The sequence below is a fragment of the Squalius cephalus genome (genome assembly GCF_949319135.1).
Source record: "Squalius cephalus genome assembly, chromosome: 9".
Lineage (NCBI taxonomy): Eukaryota > Metazoa > Chordata > Actinopteri > Cypriniformes > Leuciscidae > Squalius > Squalius cephalus.
Window position 1 is genome coordinate 22282605 of NC_137130.1, and position 19525 is coordinate 22302129.

At 37.6% G+C, this 19525-nt stretch overlaps 1 protein-coding gene across 6 annotated transcripts in view; it reads right to left on the reverse strand.

Annotated features, from left to right (window-relative positions):
- The window catches only part of thsd7ba (thrombospondin, type I, domain containing 7Ba), a 308878-nt gene that overhangs the window by 15050 nt on the left and 274303 nt on the right, over nucleotides 1-19525 (reverse strand). For all 6 annotated transcript variants that reach the window (XM_079882075.1, XM_079882079.1, XM_079882074.1 and 3 more), the window contains 7 exons: nucleotides 13904-14037; nucleotides 13624-13777; nucleotides 10792-10933; nucleotides 8972-9087; nucleotides 8581-8698; nucleotides 3957-4102; nucleotides 1605-1779 (listed from right to left, as the gene is read on the reverse strand). In XM_079882075.1, coding sequence (XP_079738201.1) covers nucleotides 1605-1779; nucleotides 3957-4102; nucleotides 8581-8698; nucleotides 8972-9087; nucleotides 10792-10933; nucleotides 13624-13777; nucleotides 13904-14037 — 985 coding nt within the window. The remainder of the gene's footprint in view (nucleotides 1-1604; nucleotides 1780-3956; nucleotides 4103-8580; nucleotides 8699-8971; nucleotides 9088-10791; nucleotides 10934-13623; nucleotides 13778-13903; nucleotides 14038-19525) is intronic.

Below are 19525 nucleotides of genomic sequence, written 5' to 3' on the forward strand. Positions count from 1 at the left end.
TTGATGATCCAATTTAACTATAATAATAAGCAAAAATGACTCTAGATAAACCACATTTGTTTCATTTTTTAATTTTGATTTTTATTGCTGAAGTATTGCTCCAGTTCTATTCTTCTGCAATCCAGAATGGCAGCACAGCTGAAAGGTTTGTTTGAGCTGCGCCCTCTACTGTACCCCCTAGGAAAAAACACTGGCAGCAGGACTGGGCAGGCAAGGCAAAGCTGGAATTGTCAAAACAAGGCAGGACAGGGCTTTGCAGAGATAGAGACGATAGGTAAGGCTGTGTGTCCACCAAAGCGTTTTTTTCCCATGGCTAGCGTGTTTTTCTAATTATTTTCAATGGGAGAAACAATGGGTTCAATGGGTTTTTAAAACGGCAGCAGCATGGTGCTGAGCGTCTATTTCATGCTGAACGCTAAGCATTCTGAATTTTTTACCGGTAAAACGCAGCGCTCATTACTGTTACTTTTTACCCAGCCGTCCAATCACAGTGGAGGAGGGGTGGGACAAATAGAACACAGACCAAATGCCACATTCAGCAAATACGTTTCGACATTTTTATATAGAAACAATACAGAAACAAAACTGTGAAATGAGATACTAGTAACACTTCCGCAGATATTCCGTATCATAGCAAGTAAAGCATCTCAACTGAAAGGATGCTGTGTTGCCATTGCACTCTCAAGCGCCCACTAAAAGCGCTGGCTAAAAATACTTTGGTGGACACTTGGCCTAAATTTGACAACGAACTGGCACAAGACTGAAAACACAAGGAGAATGAATAGGGAGCAAACAAAGCAGGTAACAAGGAAGAACAAATTAACTAATAATCTGATAACAAGAAGTGCGGGGTTAATACAACAGACAGGAGAGCACATGGCACATAGAAACAAACATGACATCCATTTGCTCACACCAAACATGACAAAAACAAGAGCACATGGCTAGTGAACTCAATCACAAGCCATGTGCTCAAACAAAACCTGACACAAACAGGCAGCCAATGAGAACTCTCACCGACTACGTGTCCACACAGAACATGACAACAGAAAAGCACACGGCCGATGAAAAACTGGAGCACCAAACCGAAAACAAACTAGACCTAAGTGCCAGGATCCGAACACCACGCTCCGCACACAAAACCACTCACAAAAGCTTCGGCTTCAGCTAAATATTTTTGAGGCAAGATGGAGCCCAATTTCAAGAATATTACACAATAATGATTAACGAACCACATACGAGAGGGTAGAAATGCACATATAATTATATGTATACCTATAAATATGTAGTGTTGTCATGTTTTTGTGCTTGATTTGCCTGAGCAAACTCGAAACGCTCACACAGAGACAATACAGAAGGAGAGTCAGGGCTCTGTCGCCAAACAAGAATAAACCAGAGCAAACATGAAAATTACTTTCCATAAAAAGTAACAGCATTGTAATGCATTAGTTTAAAAAGTAACTCTTCTCAACACTGGATATGAAACAATAAATCATGTTAAACTAATTGAGTGAGTAAATGTAAAAAGAAAAAGTGAAAATGTAAACAAATCAAAAAGCACAAGAAATTGTTGCTCCGAATAGTGTATATGAATAGCGTTGTACCTGGACAGGGGACGAAACACGGCTGCTGCAGTTCCTGCTCACTTTCCTTTCTCACGCGGTCTCCACACTTCTCGTCCTCCACCGCTTTAGAAGGGTATGGGCTGTCCGGCCAGTCTGACCAGTGCACCACACACGTCAGGTTCCTCTCCCTCGTGCCCTCTCCACATTCTGCTCCCTGCACAAAAGCACACGGCTGACTCATTAATCTGGATGAGCGATGAGCAGTGAAGCAGAGGAGCTTATTACAGTGACACCTCTCTGCGAATGACTGACATTGAGAGTGAAACAGTATTTCGGCATTTCTGATGAACTGTGTGACCTGATCACACAAGCTGATGTTTCAACGTCCACAGCAAAAAGAACTTTGTCAATGTTTTTGTCTTGTTTGCTAATACCTAAAGACTCTAAGAAAGCAAACTTATACTGGGTTTGAAAGGGTCATGAAACCCTAAAACACATTTTTTGAAGGTATGTACAGGTTGCACATCAATGAAAACAACAATAGCACTCATTATGTTTATTATTAAAGGAAAGGTGATTGTTTTTACACATTTTTTGGAGCTATTTCATTCTTCTGATTTAAAAAGCAAAGTGGAACCAACGACACAAAAAGTGAGGTATATGTGTTAATAAGTGGTGGAGAGTATGCATCTATGTCATCAGTTTCTGAGATTTTCTCCGCATTATGCATGAGAACAAACACTTTTAATTCAATCACTGTTCTGTATTATGCAGAGATCGCACTACGTTTCAGGTGAGCTGTTCGTTCACCTATGCCTGTTCAAGTCTGAACACATGTGTCATAAGTGTGTTTCCTCAGTACAGTGGCACAAAAGTGCTGTTTGCATTTTCCCCACGATGCAGTGAGAGCTGGAGATTGAAAACCAACACATGGAAAATATGACTGTAATAATATTTCATACGTATGTAACAACACGTATGAGAGCGGTTTCTGCACGGAACGCTGCAATGAGTTTGACAACAATAACAACGCGGACCACAGTTAATATTCGGACCGGAGCAAGCATGTTTCAAGTTTTCATGGACATATTTCATATACTCTCCTGCTCCAAACATGAACCAGCACAGTGCATGCGGACATATTTCATCCTGTCTTCTTCAAATGAAATATATGTGCAATAAGGACACTGTACGTCTGATCATTAACGCTGAAAATTCAAAGAAGGAAAAAAAAAAACCTTCCTTTATTCTTTTTGGTAAACTGGTGTGTCATTTGTTTAGAGATTGTTCAGAGCTATAGTTATAATGTTATAATGTCGGTTTGTAATTTTCGAAGAATAATCTATCAAAGCATTTTCGATTTGTTCATAATAGTTGTTCGTAGTTTTTAATGATAACATTTTTGGGAGTTTGTTGTCAAAGGGTTATATTTTTAAAATACATCAATGTGCCTTCAACTCTGTTATTTGTGTTTCATGACACTTAACATAACAATTCGTGCTTACACAATTTTGCTTAAGTAAATATACCAAAAAAAAAAAAATCAAAAATACAGATAAAAATAAGATTTCTTGCAGCTTTGTTTTCACTTACAACCCTTTTACCTTTTTTTTGTTGAATGTTTAACCTCAAGATCAAATTTCTTCCTGTTGTTATTGCATGTGTTACATTCAAACATATTGTTTTTCATTTAAATATAATTTGCATCGCAAATGTTAACTATGCTAATCACATTTGTTCAGATATGTGGCTTAGCTTGTCTCTAGAAACATATGTAATACTAATACAAACTACAAATAAAAAGCAAAGCTGAGTTGTCACACATCTCACACATATCATAGAAATGTAATAATGTTTATGAATATGAAAGTGTCCATCACACCAAGCACCAAAGAAAGCACATGAATGCATGTTAAAAGTGTGCAACGTTTCTTTTGTTCATATTGTGAGGAGGACAGCTTTTGATCTGGGCAAGCACGACTCTAGGGACGTGCGCAAAACCCCGAGACGTACAATTAAAATCCTTCTCAGATACAAAAGAGAGGAGAGAAAAGCAGAAAAGAGGCGATGAAAATCTGAACTCTGCCACTGTTCTCCTCTAATGATAAGACTGTGGATCCCAGCATGATTTTAATCAGCAGTTACCTCACGTCTCAATGACATAAAGTTCCTCTCTCACAAACAAACTCGCCATGTGCGCATGCAATTTCTACAAAATTCAATTAAAGAACTCCAGTGTTATGCCAGTACCAGACAGGCATGCCGAGCGGATGGTCTCAACACCACTTGATCGTATAAAAACATGGATTGAATGCCCTCAGGTTAGGTGATATGCAATAACCAGTAAATGCAGAATAGATGCAGCTCCAATTATTTTTGACCAGGATCTACCTCCACTCTGCAGGCAGACCAATCGCTCACAAGCCACGTGTAGCAGGGGCTGATGGGACAGGGTTTGGTCTGGGAGAGCTGGGAGGCACACGGGCGTCCCTCCTCATGAGCCTGCTGTAACACGCTGCGAGAGCGAGCCATAACACCTGCAACAGAGACGCAAATGAAGAGACATCTGTGAATGCACTGTATAAAAATATGGCATTGCTAAAAATACATCAAGCCTGCATTAGTGCGCACTTTAGCAGCTTGGGACAATGCTGTGGATTAATGCATTATTCACACGTTGAATAGCTGAAATATTTATCAGCTGTACAATGCAGGAATAGACAGAAACAGTAATTTGTTAAGAGATTCCCCAAAAACCATATTACACCGGCATGAATGTCATGTTGGTCCAGGTCGGTATAAGAATGTTTAAAACTATAATTTAATATCAGTTGTGACGTAATTTCCACCACAATGAACAGTTTTGTCTAAAAAGTTTTTTTTGTACTGAATATTTTTTATTGTGTGTCAGTTATAATTTTGTCAAATTATGTAAACATTGTGAAAATATGATTTAGATTATTTATTCTGGATACATACAGTGCAATCAGACAAAAGAGTTCACTATTTTATTCTAAAAATGTTGAGCAAATATGATTAATATTGCCTATTTCTTTTTTTTAATTGAACAACAGTATATTTAGTGATGTCTGGCAAACTGACAAATGTTTTTAATATCATTAGGATTTATAAAAATTAAGATAACATTTTATGATCTATAATCAATTTTGAGGCAACAGATTGTTTCCAAAGAATATATTAAAAACATGTGATACTGTAAATGTACCATAGTTCAACAAATTAATATGCATTTTTTATTACATGTGAAGCTATTGAACCACTAACATTTACATTTACATTTATTCATTTAGCTGACGCTTTTATCCAAAGCGACTTACAACTGCTATACATGTCAGAGGTCGCACGCCTCTGGAGCAACTAGGGGTTAAGTGTCTTGCTCAGGGACACATTGGTGTCTCACAGTGGATTCGAACCCGGGTCTCTCACACCAAAGGCTTGTGTCTTATCCACTGCGCCATCACCACCCCGTCTCTAACAATGATTTTAAAATGTGGCACATAAAAAGGATTTCTTGTCCTGTGAAAAAAATATTAAAATTAATTTAAACATTTCTATGACTGTCGTTTTCACAAAAGAAAAGAATGCTATTAAACACAATACATTTAACTGTAACTTTACATTTAACTGTACACATTTACATACAACAATAACTGTGTTATTTAAAGTGTGTTTTTCTACAAGTCCACGGGGCCAGAAGTGTCCAAAGGTACAGAAACACCTGTAAATGCAAATGAGATTTGAGAGTAATGGAGGACAGAAAGATTTCGAGTGAATGATGACTTTAATGTCTTTCTGTTCCTCACACACATCTTATCATATGACATCATAAGACTTGGTATTTTGCATAGTGCACAATAATACTTATAGGAACTTACAGCACATAGTCACCATTCACTTTCATTGTGTATGGAAAGGTGCAGTTTGTACATTCTGCAAAAAATCTACTTTTGTGCTCCACAGAATGACATGAGGGTAAGTAAATGATGAACTATCCCTTTTAACACAGCAGGGACATATAGAAGGTCCCTATATATGACACCTCTCGGCCTGCTCGACAACACATTAGCGTTGGCTAGAACAGAACATTCTCAATACACATGGGAACTGGTAGTCTTGAAGCTAAGAACAAGGTAGGAGCTTCCTTTTCCAACACAACATCTACCATCCACTGTCCTCACTTATTTTAATGGAATGACGGGGTTAAGATAAAAAGCATTATGGGATTTTGATGGCAAATAAAGGGCTTTTAAGAAGAAAACAATTTTGGGCCCATCATTCCATTCACCCAAATTCTCAAGAAAAATAAAAAATACAGACACTTCATCAATGTACATCTTAACTGAATTGCACTCCAGTTAGTTTGACAGTAAAAAGCCCTCCTTCCAGTCGAGCATTAAACATGAAAAAAAAAAAAAAACTGAAATTACATTCACAGCACAACATAACTGCTCATCAAATGCTGCCTTCAAGAACTGCCTCTACAGCTGGCCGCTTCAAGGACATCATTCATTAAAACAGAAGCACTCCAGCCAAATGAGGAAGCCCTTAAAATGACGTGATATGACAGTGGAAATATTTCTACTTGATTCTGTAGGGAGACGGAAGGGTTGGGGCAGGAATAGGGAGAAATGAGTGTTAGAAAGAAGAAAGAAAAGAGAAAAGCACAGAATTGTTTGGGTCTCCTGAGCTCCACTGCCAGATGCATTAAATTTCTATGTATATAGACAACAGATAATGAACCCCAAACTCTCGGTCCCAAGCGAAGTGCACAAGAGATAACACTGCTTTGACACAGACAGAAAATTCTCTTCTTCCAGCCCTCACAGCTTGCAAAAACATGCTGAGAACTTCCTGTTCGCAATGCCTGGAGAAATCCCTTTGGATTTAAAAAGTAAACTGCCTGGCCCGAGATAGGAAGCTGATAGCTGAATGAAAATTAATGAATATTATGTTGAACGTCTCTGATTAAGAGAAAAGTCAGCTGAACTCTTCAGGAGCTGTGTCATTTGAGCAATAGGGACCCGGGCTGCTCTCAAGAGTAGTAATTAGCCTATTTTTTTTTTTATTGCATCAAGCAATGACACCGTTCAATCAGCCAAACAGGGCAATAAATTCTGAATTAACAATTGCAATTTTGAGAACACTAATGGATAAAATAAATATTTCCCTTTGACTGATAAATCATTTGGCGTGTTCAGGAAAGCAAGGGTTTCATAACCAAGAGTCATTAACCTGTAAGCCGATCCTTAAATATGATTCATGACATAACATCCATAATTAAAAAGGGATTCCGACATGGCATGTTAATGAATGCAAAGTAAATGCACACCACCTGATAGTGTGAGCCAAGAGCAAGCAGAGCGTTTATCTCCATGGAACTCGAGTGTACAGGTTTGTGGGTTACTTGCATCTTGCATGCAAATGAAAATATGTCAGCAGCACAAGAACATTAAATATTATGTGAACTGTAATTTGTATGCATGTTTCCCCATGATCCTTCTTAATAGTTCTGATTTCTCTTCAAAACTGAAATGATAGCCGTTTTGGGCTTCAACTTACAGTAGGTTTCTTGACTTCTGCAAAAACAGTATATGCAATTTTAGATTATGAAATTCAGTCTGTATATGTTTGGAGTCAAATGCAAAATCAGTCATGGGAAGGCAACCTGGAATTGTATTTATTGTACCTAAAGTGCTATAAAAAACACTGCCATTCAAAAGATTTTTAAGGTTTTTGAAAGAAAGTTCTTACTGTATGTTGTTCACCATGGCTTCACTTAATCAAAAATACATTTAGATCAGTAATAATGTGGAAATATTATTGTTACAATTTAAAATAACTGTATTCTATTTTAATTTATGTTAAAGTGCCCCTATTACACTATTTTAAACATTCCTAATTTTGTTTTGGAGGTCTCCTACAATCCAAGGAACTAAATTCCAGCTCCAGAATTCACCTGATACACATTGATACGAACAGTAACAATGGCGTCGGTTTTACCGTATCAATTTCAGGGCGAGTCCTCATCCTCGTGAAGTGCATGCAAAGTGGAGAAAAGCGCAGAAAACAGCGTCTTCCTGACATGTCGACAACACAACATGTTGCTTCTCAGCTACATCTACATTGTTTGAAGGCGGGTCAATGTAGATGTTGTTTGCTGGCAGCCAATGAAGACCATAGGCTGACATTGTGCAAATTTGTCACAAACCAAAGTAGATATGTTACGGAAATGAGACTGGAATTGTTGACGACTTGTTTCAGCTGTTCAGAATCGATTATTTCTTTTAGGAGACAATAACTTTATTTGTCATGCACTTTGATCTTTAAAACTTTGCAGACCTATTACATTCACAATTTACAGCTATATTACACACTGCATGAAAGGTAATATTCAAAAAAGCATAATAAAAACGCATAATAGGGGCTTAAAGTTAGTTAAAGTCATAAGTTTAAAATGGCAATGAATTGTGGATTCCGCGATCATGTTTTTCAGGATTCTTTGATGAGCAGAAAGTTCAAAAGAACAGAATTGATCTCATATAGAACATTTTGAAACAGACTTAAATTTTCCATCAATTTAAAGCATCATTGCTGAATAAAAGTGTCAATTTCTTGAAAAGATTAAATCTAACTGACCCCAAACTTTTGAACTGTAGTGCACATTTAAATTGAATCAGGTTTTCACTTTTATTACATGTATTATTGAATCAAAAGCATTTTTTTTTTTTTTTTATTAGTACAATGCTAATATAAAAGCCAACAACAGGCTGTCTTTATAACATCACTATATTTCTCACACAGAAACCTTTTTTTTTTATGCATTATAATATCTAGCAATTTTTATATTTTAAAAAGGGATCATAATTCCGTCGCAAGGGGATCATTATATTTGGGGGCTCCTGACATAAAACGTTAGCAAACCCCTGCTTTATGCAACAGTGTACTCACAGAGCAATGGGCTTCTTCTTATGTATAATTACATGCTGTGACTCACCTTTACTGCCACAGGTGTGTGAGCACTCCGTCCAGGGCGCCCAGTCAGACAGGATGCAGTTAAAGGGACAGTCCACCACACAGTTCATCGCCAGTCTCCACGACTGAGGCAGGCCCAGCTAAAACAGCGGGACAGGCATTAACCCCATGTCCCCTCACCACACACAATCTCTGTCTGATGAACCAACTGTGAGCCAATGAGGGGCTATTACTGTAAAAGACTTCAATGAAAGTATCATTTTCTGGATATGGAGCAATACTGTAGGGAGTTAATGGACAGTCATGGCTGATTTGCAGTGCATGCAGTTGAAGGACATAATACAATCCCACAGTGCTTAATTCCCCCTCAGAGAACACTTGTTCTGAGAGGAGTGGCAGGAAATGAAGGTTACCTCCTCGCACACACTCAAATCCACCACTTTGCCATCACTGCGGACGCAATCTAAGAGTCGTGTCCTCGTGCCCTGGCCGCAGATGGCATGTTCGCTCAGCTGACAGGTGCTCCAGCCTGACCCGTAACCAAAGGGTACAAAAGCACACACACATACAGGAAATGTCAGAGCAAAGTGTCAATCTAATTTCACATTTCTGTACACAGCATTTCAATTCCTATGAATGTCTATTCATGACTGAATAACAGTGTGCATACTGCATCCATTCTACATTATATGCAACATCAGGAGTAGTGCGTTTCATCAAAGTACACTCAAACACACACAAATTTTGATATTGTACACAACCCCTCGTGTTGTCTGATGCTATATCAAGACGCAATTCTATAAAATTGTAGGATTTTTTAATACTGTCATAATGGCCCACTCCATATTTAAAATGACATATTATTACATATGTACACTACTATTCAAAAGTTTGGGGTCAGTATTTTTTTTTTTAAAGAAATTACTTATTTAACATCAACATTGATAATGTTACAAAGTATTTCTATTTCAAATAATACTTTCTATTCATCAAAGAATCATGAAAAAATTATCACAGGTTACATACAAATATTTAGCTTTGATAACACTAAGAAATATTTCTCGAGCACCAAATCATCATATTAGAATGATTTCTGAAGGATCATGTGAGTAATGATGCTAAATTCGGAATAAATTACATTTTAAATAATAAAAAAAACCTGTTATTTTAAACTGTAATAATTCACAATAACACTTTATTTTTGATCAAATAAATACAGCCTTTGTGAGCTTAAGAGACATTAAAAAAATCTTACCAACCCCAATCTTACCAACTTTTGAACGATAGTGTAGTTTTCGAAGAAATATGCAAATTGTGATTAAGCTAATGTCTTTGAAATGGCAAAGTCGAGTAGTGAGACGCACTGTGATCTGAAGGCAGAAGTTAGCCCGTCTTTATGATGCTAATCTGTCTAAATCAGTCGAATGGCTTCGAGGAGCAGTATCAGTATTGATATGATCAGCGATTTCATGGTCTCTGTGCAAGAAAGCGCTTATAATCTCATTCCTATCTCTATGCCCATTTCCTTCATTAGGGTCTATCTGGAGAATTAGTTTCTATCTGCTTTATAGGATGATCCTTCACATGTGCAGATGCCCTGGTAAGATCAATATGGATGGCATGGAGTGGCTGCAGGCGACCAGACAATCTAAAGCCGTGAATTTACATCAGTTCAGAAGTTCAAATTCTCACGAGAGAGCAACATAAAGGAGAGAGGAAGAGTACGAGCCCTGATCTTACTTGAACTGGAAACTCACCCTAGACATCATATCTACTAAGAACCTGCAATTGTGAGGGAAAATGTAGTCATGTTCCCATTAGTACTACAGTGGATAGTATCTCCCAGTACTCAACTGGAAGGTTTTCCTTCTATGGCTGGCGTAGCCTGCTGGTTAAAGATCTGGACTGAAGCCCAAAAGATTGCAGGTTAGAACCTTGCAAGGGCAGATCCCTGAGCAATCATTGTGTTCTTGATAAAGGCACTTTATCAGATTGCCTTAGGGAAGCTGTCCTTGTAACTTCTCTTTGTCCTTTTTGCCACTTTTATCAATAGATGCATGTGTGATAATTACAGCAAAAATACCAGATATGTCTAGTGTTATATAGCCTTTGAGTGAAAAAGGTTGAGAACCACTGCTTTAGAATGTGCTGTTGAAGTGAACCTGTCACGCAACAATCATTAGATGCCCAAGTCATATTCAATGTTGTGTCAAGCAGAATGAGAGAAACCCACTGGAGACATTGTAGTGATAATTGAAGCAGGTGCTGTTGAGGTTGCAGGGCTCTGTCTGGTTACTGTCTGGACACACTCTGTCGGCCACCGGGGGGCGCAGCATGTGTCTCGTCCTCATCCGCGCTGTGCTTTCGTCACATGGCTACAAATAAATACAGTTAAATTGTCAATGGGGGCTTTGACACCAAGCACACTATTTAAAAAAAATGCATATACATGGGCAAGTTCCTGCTGTGCGGTGTCACACTGGCTGCATTGTGAAAACAAAACCAAAAAAAACACAGCAGTCAGGCAGCCACATGGTCTTGCAATGCTAAGTGCACTGTTAGAAGCTGTTAGGCTGCAGGCAGCAACTAATCTGCATCTCCATCAATGTCAGACGCTAATGAGACCCTTTAAACGGCTAGCTGGCCACGTCCATGTATCTCACAATTGGGGAGGGAGATCATCAGCATGAGCTCTATTCGGCTCGTGCCATATAACTGTGCACCCAGGTTTTTTGGGAACATTTCATAATTATGTAAAACTGAAACCAATTAAACAAGCTCAATCACCGAACATTGGTGTTTGACATGTTCGGCATGCTGGCTGAGCGCTTTGACAAAGCAAAGAGAACAAACATTGCTTGGAACTGAGACCGTACAAGGTAGAATTGCGATCTAATGTGATTAGCGTAGAGACCAAATTATGCTGAAATGGCTTGGCAGTCTTGTGTAGGTTGGGCCGAGCCAGGATAACTCATCCAGTTTGTTTCTGATTTGTTGAGTGCGAATTGAAGAGCTGTTTGCACATCAATGAGTCAGTGGCCCGATGGCAAATTGTATCTAGGGTAACTTTTTATGCACAACATTAATTAGAATAACAAATGCTTCATTACTACTGGAGGTTCATCTGCATACTGATTTCACTTGTCTCCATATTCACCATTTGATATTTCGCCGCAGGAACTCTGGAGAACTGTGTGAAGATTTGACTTGCGAGGCAGCATTAATTTGAAATATTCAAATGGATGCAAAACATCTTGACACTGTCTTATGTCATGGCCCGGGCTGAGAAAGAATCTCGCAAAAATATACTGTAAAACGTTTCTGTTCTTAATTCACAGACAGAAATGATCTCTCAAGAGGCATATTTTTATGAGCTCATAAACACCAGTGCATAATTTTCACCTACAAAACATCAACACAGCAATCTTACTAAAAACAGCTTAGAGCAGTATGAATCTCTATGCTAGTTTATGCTGGTCAAATTTTAGTGGAACATGACCAGAGTTAATGTGTTAATCTGCTGGGATACATGTGTGAACTTAAGGATAACTGACTTCATGCATAAAATACACTTTAGCACTAGAGATGCATACATTATATTGGTACCAGTTTGGTCTGATAATGGAGATGTAGTACTGGTCAATATATTTTATTAACAGTTATACTCCAGGACTGTTAAATACATTATTCAGATTGGTTGACAAACGCTCTAAGGTGTGCAATTATTTTTCAGTAAATGCACAGCTAAAGTAGTTCCAGGCAGGTCTCGACCGCATTATAGTTCAATATCACTTCGCCAAACAATTTCAGTTACAAGGTCCTTACAGCCTACAACAGCAAATGAACCAAAACCCACAATGATCAAGCAAATATATATATAACGACATACATACATATATAATGACAAACTATTTCCACTTTTTTCCCCATGAAATTACATTTTAAAAGCATTCTGTTTCTCCCTCTCTCTCTCCCATACACATATTGTACAGACACACACTCCCACACATGGAAAGATACAAGCGCGCACAAACTTCTTGTCAGCGCTGCCCCACGACTTTATCAGTAAAATAGTTTCACAGCTGAAAGGTTATATGACATTTCTCAGTAGTGAGGTAGTAACGTTGTTATTCTTGAAGCAGTTAGCTATTGGTAAAGATGCTTCTGCCAAACACTGATTAATTAAATGTGTATTAATAGTAATTAATACTTTTATTCAGTAAGGATGTACTAAATTGATCAAATGTGACCATAAAGGCTAACATAGTAACAAAAGATTTACATTTCAATTATTTCTATTCATAAAAGAATCCTTCATTTTTTTTTATCACAGTTTCCACAAAAAATATCAATCAGCACAACTGGTTTCAACATTGATAATAATACGGAATGTTTCTTACTTATTTTATCGTAAACAAAAGCCGCTTTTCCACCGTCGGGCAGAACGGCTCTAAGAATGGCAAGGAACAGTTGTGGTTATATTTCCACTTGAGGAAACTGGTTTTAAACTGTTTTTTTGTAATGGCACAATTACAAAAAGCTCTCGGCCCGGAATTCGTGCATCAGAATGCGTGTAGTGAAAACGCATGACGTATTTGTATTACATTCCAAAGTGCTCTGTTATCAGCCCCCACAGTGGGAAATTAATTAAACCATATCCGTACCGGCTGGGCCGGATCGGCACACGATGTTAAGTTAAGCAATGAGAAAGGTTTGGTCAGATGGTGGAAAAGAGGCTAATATTTCACCATATTACTGATTTTACTGTATTTTTGATCAAATAAATGTCGTCTTAGCGAGCATAAGAGACTTTTAAAAACATTAAGTCGTCTTACCAACCCCAAACTTTTGAACGGTAGTGTAAATATATGCTATTTATCAGTTATCAGCTATAACATGAAAATAAATATCTGCTTATCGCTCTCTTAGCTTAATAGTCCAAAAGTGTGCAAATACATTTTGGGGCCTCTGTATGCTGGTCTATGCATCAGGGTCAGCTAACAATGTTGCTGAATTTTAAAATTGTGCCTTCAGGATACAGCACAAGACAAAAAGGACGTCTTACTATTGAACAGGTGCTCCATTGACTCCACTGGGACATCACACAGTCATCAGGGCATGGCAGGATGCAGGTCTGAGCTTGGGGAGGGATTTCTTCCTGGTCACACAGGGTCTCGTTCACACTGCTAACCGGATCCCCACTATCACGCCTCACACACCTGTCACACAGAAAGAACAACAGAATGAGGATGTAGAGGACAAGGGTGACAGACCGGAATGGGTCGTGACCCCTAAGAGAAGCATCTGTGATGGGGTTTACTCTGTAAGAACGTGTCCTTGCTCACCGGATCTTGCGGCTTTGGACACCCTCTCCACAGGATGGCAGTTCGTCCACTGTGTTGATGGTGCAGACTGACCAGGGGCCTGTTACCCACTCGTATTGACCACACTCGCTTTGACAGGGTACAGCCTCATACACCTACAGACACACAGAGACAGCCATAATCAAATGATTGCAGCAAAATTCATTTCAATTTTGAAGCTTGATGATTGTTCACACATCTAGGTGGTTAAAGTGAACCAGAAAAGCTGGAATATATTCAAAAAGAAATGTAAGCAATCTTGTAAATCGTTTTTATATTTATGAGATTCCCTGTAGACATTAGTCAGAGTAGACACCATCTTTAATCTGATGCAAACAAAAACAAAGCTGTGAGGGATGGAAGTACAGTCTGTTCAGTAGTCTTCTTGTAATAACTTTATCCACTTCTTATTCACCTAAGCTGGGAAAAAAATGTTTGCCAATAAGCCCCACCAGGATTTCAATCGACTCTTCTCCTGTATTTTTTTATTTATTTTTTTTGGGCCCAAAATGACAGAATTAGCTTTTGTCTGAAATGGCTTTTCTCAAAAATTGCATTTTTGTGTTTATTTGCATTAATTAAAATCCACCAATAATTATAATTATATATATATATATATATATATATATATATATATATATATATATATATATATATATATATATATATATATATATATATATATATATATATATATATATATATATATATATATATATATATATATACAGTAGTTGGTAATACTGACAGACAAAGTTTAGCCTACTTACTATAATCAATTGTTATTCTCTATTTTTGTAATATTGTTTTTGCAATTTTTTACATCTTTAATTAGTATTGTCAGTCAATTCATTCATTTGAAATATTAAATGCGCATAAGATAATGTACTTTAATCTACTGGTGAAATCAGGCATTATGAGGATAAGACTATGAGGATTAATTCTCATTATATTAGGCATTATGTATACAAACAATGAACCTCTAGACCATAAACCTTCATCTTGTCTGCTGTGCTTAACAAAAAGCCTCTGAAAATTCTCTCATGCAGTTTTAAAGTGAACAGGTTGGAAAAACAGTGATTAATATGCTTGGAGGGATCACTTAGGAATATTACATATTACAAATGGGCCTGCCTCAAATCAGAACTTTTCTTTCTTTTTACAACAACTTTATTTAAACTGTTTGGCACACAAATAGTGCTCCATTTGGTTGAATTTGTATTAATCCTGGAGGAACTGTACAGTAGCCAAATAGCTTGACCTTTAACCTCCATGGTCAAAAATTCAGGTTTGTTTAAGGAGGAGAATAGTCCTCCACAATCCACTATAAACTTGGATTCAGGTTTGGCCCCACGAAATACCCACTTTTCATGATCCAGTCGATTTCTTTTCAACAAAACCAAGCCTTGCAAACATTACACTTGTTGCTTATTCTGTTTCTGTTATTTTATATCAAATGAATGCCACATGATGTTGTCCTCAGTCTCTCACAGCATTGTTTTCATTTGCGACAGATGCGTGTCTATTCTCATTATGCTCCCATTTCTTCAGGTTGTAAAGATGGCGGATGACTGGCGAGATGCTTGTAGCAGGCTTTTTGATGTTCTCCTGCTTATTAACTTCAGTAGACATGATTTCATTTACAAATGAGTCCAGAAGCCAAACACTGCAGTTGTAAAATACTTGGCATTAAAACCAACAAACTCTGTAACAACATGCCTTATGAAAACACAGTGAACAATGAGACTGTACAATTATGGCTTCCTCCCGAAGGGGATACACACGCAGCTAAACGCACCCTCTGAAAATATCCCATCTGGCCCTGCAGCTGCTAAAAGCCCCATCAGCCCTCTCCTCTAGTCTCCTCTCGTCTCTCCTCGTCTCCTCTCCTCTCTTTTAATGAGTGTCATTGAATTTCCAATTACAATAATCAAATGATTAAGACGATGCTCAAGACGTCAGAAGTGAGTGAAAAGATGATGAATGAAATTGGCAATAAATCTACTGAAGCATTAAAAAGGGCTAATTTCATTAACAGAGACAAATATCAAGTGCTAGAAACATGACAATATCAAGAAATGAAATTGCCACGTTAAGAAACAACCATTAATGGAGCAACACTCAACATCAGCAGCAAATGATTTTATTTAAAAGCAATTAACAGGGAAAGTCAGTTTTACAGCGTGCCTTAAACTTTTCCTATAAAGCTACTATAAACATCCAACCTGTCGTCTGACTTTTACAATGCAAAGAAGGCGCTCAGTTAAAACACATTCAAATAAATGCTCCAATCTGTTCTTTAAATAGCACAAATATAGGATTCGTTGCTCCTTCACGGCGACTTTCACTGCCTAGCTTTCAAGCGGAGGTAATATTTTAAGAAAAATATACCAGCTACGCTGCTCACAGGTCAGTTCCTGTAACCTCTTGGAGGATGTAGGTACTCTGGGCTGGATAATGAAGTCCCCTGATCCTTCTCAAATGTCAGTCGAAGGGCCAGAGACGACATGAAAATCTACCTCATACTAATTCAAATCTCAGTCAGCCCATGATCAAAATACACTAGCGCTCCTCTTATTCGGAGGACGGCTGGGGCCACGTGGGCTAGCGGGGGCAGTGGGGTCAACAGATGCACAGGGAGAAACACAGAATGAGGCACTGACCTGAGCCTTTGAAGATGTCCGTATTAGCAGTGCATGACAAGCAAAGGAGAGAGAAGAGAAATGATATATATATTAGTTTTGAGATTTAACTTCTCCTGTGCAGTAGTTTATAGCTGTCTGGACTGACTAACCTTCAACAGATTATAACGTACAGAAGAAATTGAATGCAGCTTGTCTGGCTTTGTCTTTCGGAGTGTGTGTAATTATGTTTATATGAGGGATGAAGATGAAGACAGTAATGTCCATGGTAAGCTGACAGATTGAAAATATAATTAACTCTCTAAATTGCATCAACAGACCTTATTCACAGCAGCGCCATCTTTTAATGGGAATAAAAGCGAGGGTGTGAGGGATAGACATATCTCTTCAGTGGGTTGGACTTTTATTAAATGCGTTGTGGATTGTTCTGCTGAACAAACTGCAAAAATATCTTTCCAAGAAATTTCAGAAGATAAAAAAACAATATGAGCTGTGGAAATGTATAAGTCTAGGAGTGTTAAATTTTTTTTTTTTTTTTTTTTTTTTTTGCAGATGCCGCAAAGTCTAGGAAATAAATAAAACGTTTGAAGGGAAAATTTTGCTGACCAAAACTTTAAAAATGATTTAAATCTTCTAAAACTTCTATTATTTTTCCCCTTGAGGTGCAGATCCAAGAAATGGACCAATACAGTGACCCCAAAACGTGTTTGGACACATAAGCCACAATTAAAATGTATAAATTGTATAGCATTACATGCAAAATATCCAAACTAAAGTGGCATTTCAGAAATTAAAAATTCAATTTACAAGAAAAAAAAACAACAACTAGATATACTGTTTTAAATAAGACAAAATGTATTGGGACACTTGCACAGTTTGATAAACTACATCAATGGTTGAGTGAACTTAAGGTTTGAGAAAAGGATTATTTGTATGCAGATGACAATCAGCTTGATATTTTGTATCTAATACAAAGGCTTTAATTAATTTTTAAATCTCCAAATGCTGTTTCATACGGAGCCCCTAAAGGGACATTGTGGTGGGAAAAATTTGGGATGGGAGAATTAAAAAAATATATATTTTGCATTCCCTCACAAAACCTTTGCGTTCCCCCGAGAAACCTTGCATTCCCTCACAAAACCTTTGCGTTCCCCCGAGAAACCTTGCATTCCCTCGCAAAACCTTTGCGTTCCCTCGAAAAACGTTTGCGTTCCCTCACGAAGATATTTGCGTTCCCTCGCAAAAACTGTTGTACATGTTGTAGTATAACCAGCAGGAGAGCAGTAATGTGTGAACTGAATTCAGTACAGAATTACAGTGCACTGTACAGACAGTACAGTGTGTCACAGTGAAGTTATTGAATATTTTTCATAATATAATTCTATTATATCTATTATATATATTTCTATATAATCTGCACTTTGCACTTTGTAGACAGTCCCTCCTGCTTAGCGACCAATTTATATTATAAAGCTTGTTTTGAAGAAATCTAAGTTGTAGCTCGTTGTCTACGTTATGATGGTAAATATGTGTCAATTGTGTTTTGACAACATTTAGCTCACAAATATATTGATCTGGGAAGTTGAAATCTGTGAATATATTGCCAACTTTACTGAACTCCTAAGCATTCACTGACCGCATATCTTTATATTTGAGTCCACGTTCAGATGCTATGAACCGCTCCATAGTTAACGTACTGAGCTGTCCGAAACACTGCCAGCGGGACATTAAACAGGAAGTGTCTGTCCGAGCTCACAACAGTTTTTGCCTGGCAACGCAAATATCTTTGCGAGGGAATGCAAAGTTTCTCAGGGGAATGCAAAAGATTTGAAAAATATTTTTTTCTCCCATCCCAATTTATTTCCACCACCACGTCCCTTTAGGGGCTCCGTAGTTTCGGGATGCTGAAATACCAAGAATAATCTTTTGTTCAAAATTTTCAAAGGTTTTAATATTATAAATACAGATTTTAATATTCAATAATAAACATTAAAAAAATATGAAACATTGAAAAAATATTTAAACTTATGGATTTTTTATATTATATAGACTAGAAAGACAAATATTTTAATATGATACATAATATATAAAATATAATATACAATTTTTTAATATAAGATATTTTAGTCAAACTGATATCATTCATACATACAGTATGTATTGGCTAATGACAAAATACTCGTAAAAGAGACTGTCAAGCATAGTAGGTCAAAGCAGTGCTTAAAGAGCATGGCATCCACAGTGCATGTAATATATGCACAACACACACTTACACCAACTCACAGAGCCCTAACATGAGAGCAGCGTTTACACCAGCAGCAGAGACAGAAGTTGTAAGCCTAGCAGGCATCTCTCAGCTCTATAAATCTCTTTAAGTGTCACAGCCTGACTCAAACTTCAAACAGATTGGGCCATTACTGTCTCCTGGCCCCTGGAATCAGACAAAACAATCAGGGTGCATTGAAACCCAGGGAGATAAATGTTACCTCAGTGATGGCTTCAAATACACTTAAGATGATGTTCTGATATTAAAACGCTGATACTAAGCAAAATAAAAGGATGAGATCGTAGGATGTACCTGTGGGCTAAAGGGCCCAAAAAATATGTCACAATGTACCAAACTAGTGTACTACTCATACTCAAGCTTTAAAACAATATTTTAAGACATAAATTTAACTCACAGCTGCCAATAAAATATCAGATTCAATGGGATGGAACAAGCTAAATGTGTTAACATTCACTCACCCTGATGTCGTATGACTTCTGTGTTTCTTGTAGAAGTGTGAGAGATTTGAGAGTGATGGCAGATGGCTAGGTTTTCAGTCAAGAACAATTAATTTCCTTCTGTTCCTTGCACAAAGCTATTACGGCCTCTGAAGAGTTGAAATATAGCCTGACTTATATCGACTATAGTTTCATGGTGTTTGTTGGAGCTTGACAGTCTGATCATCACTGTATTTTT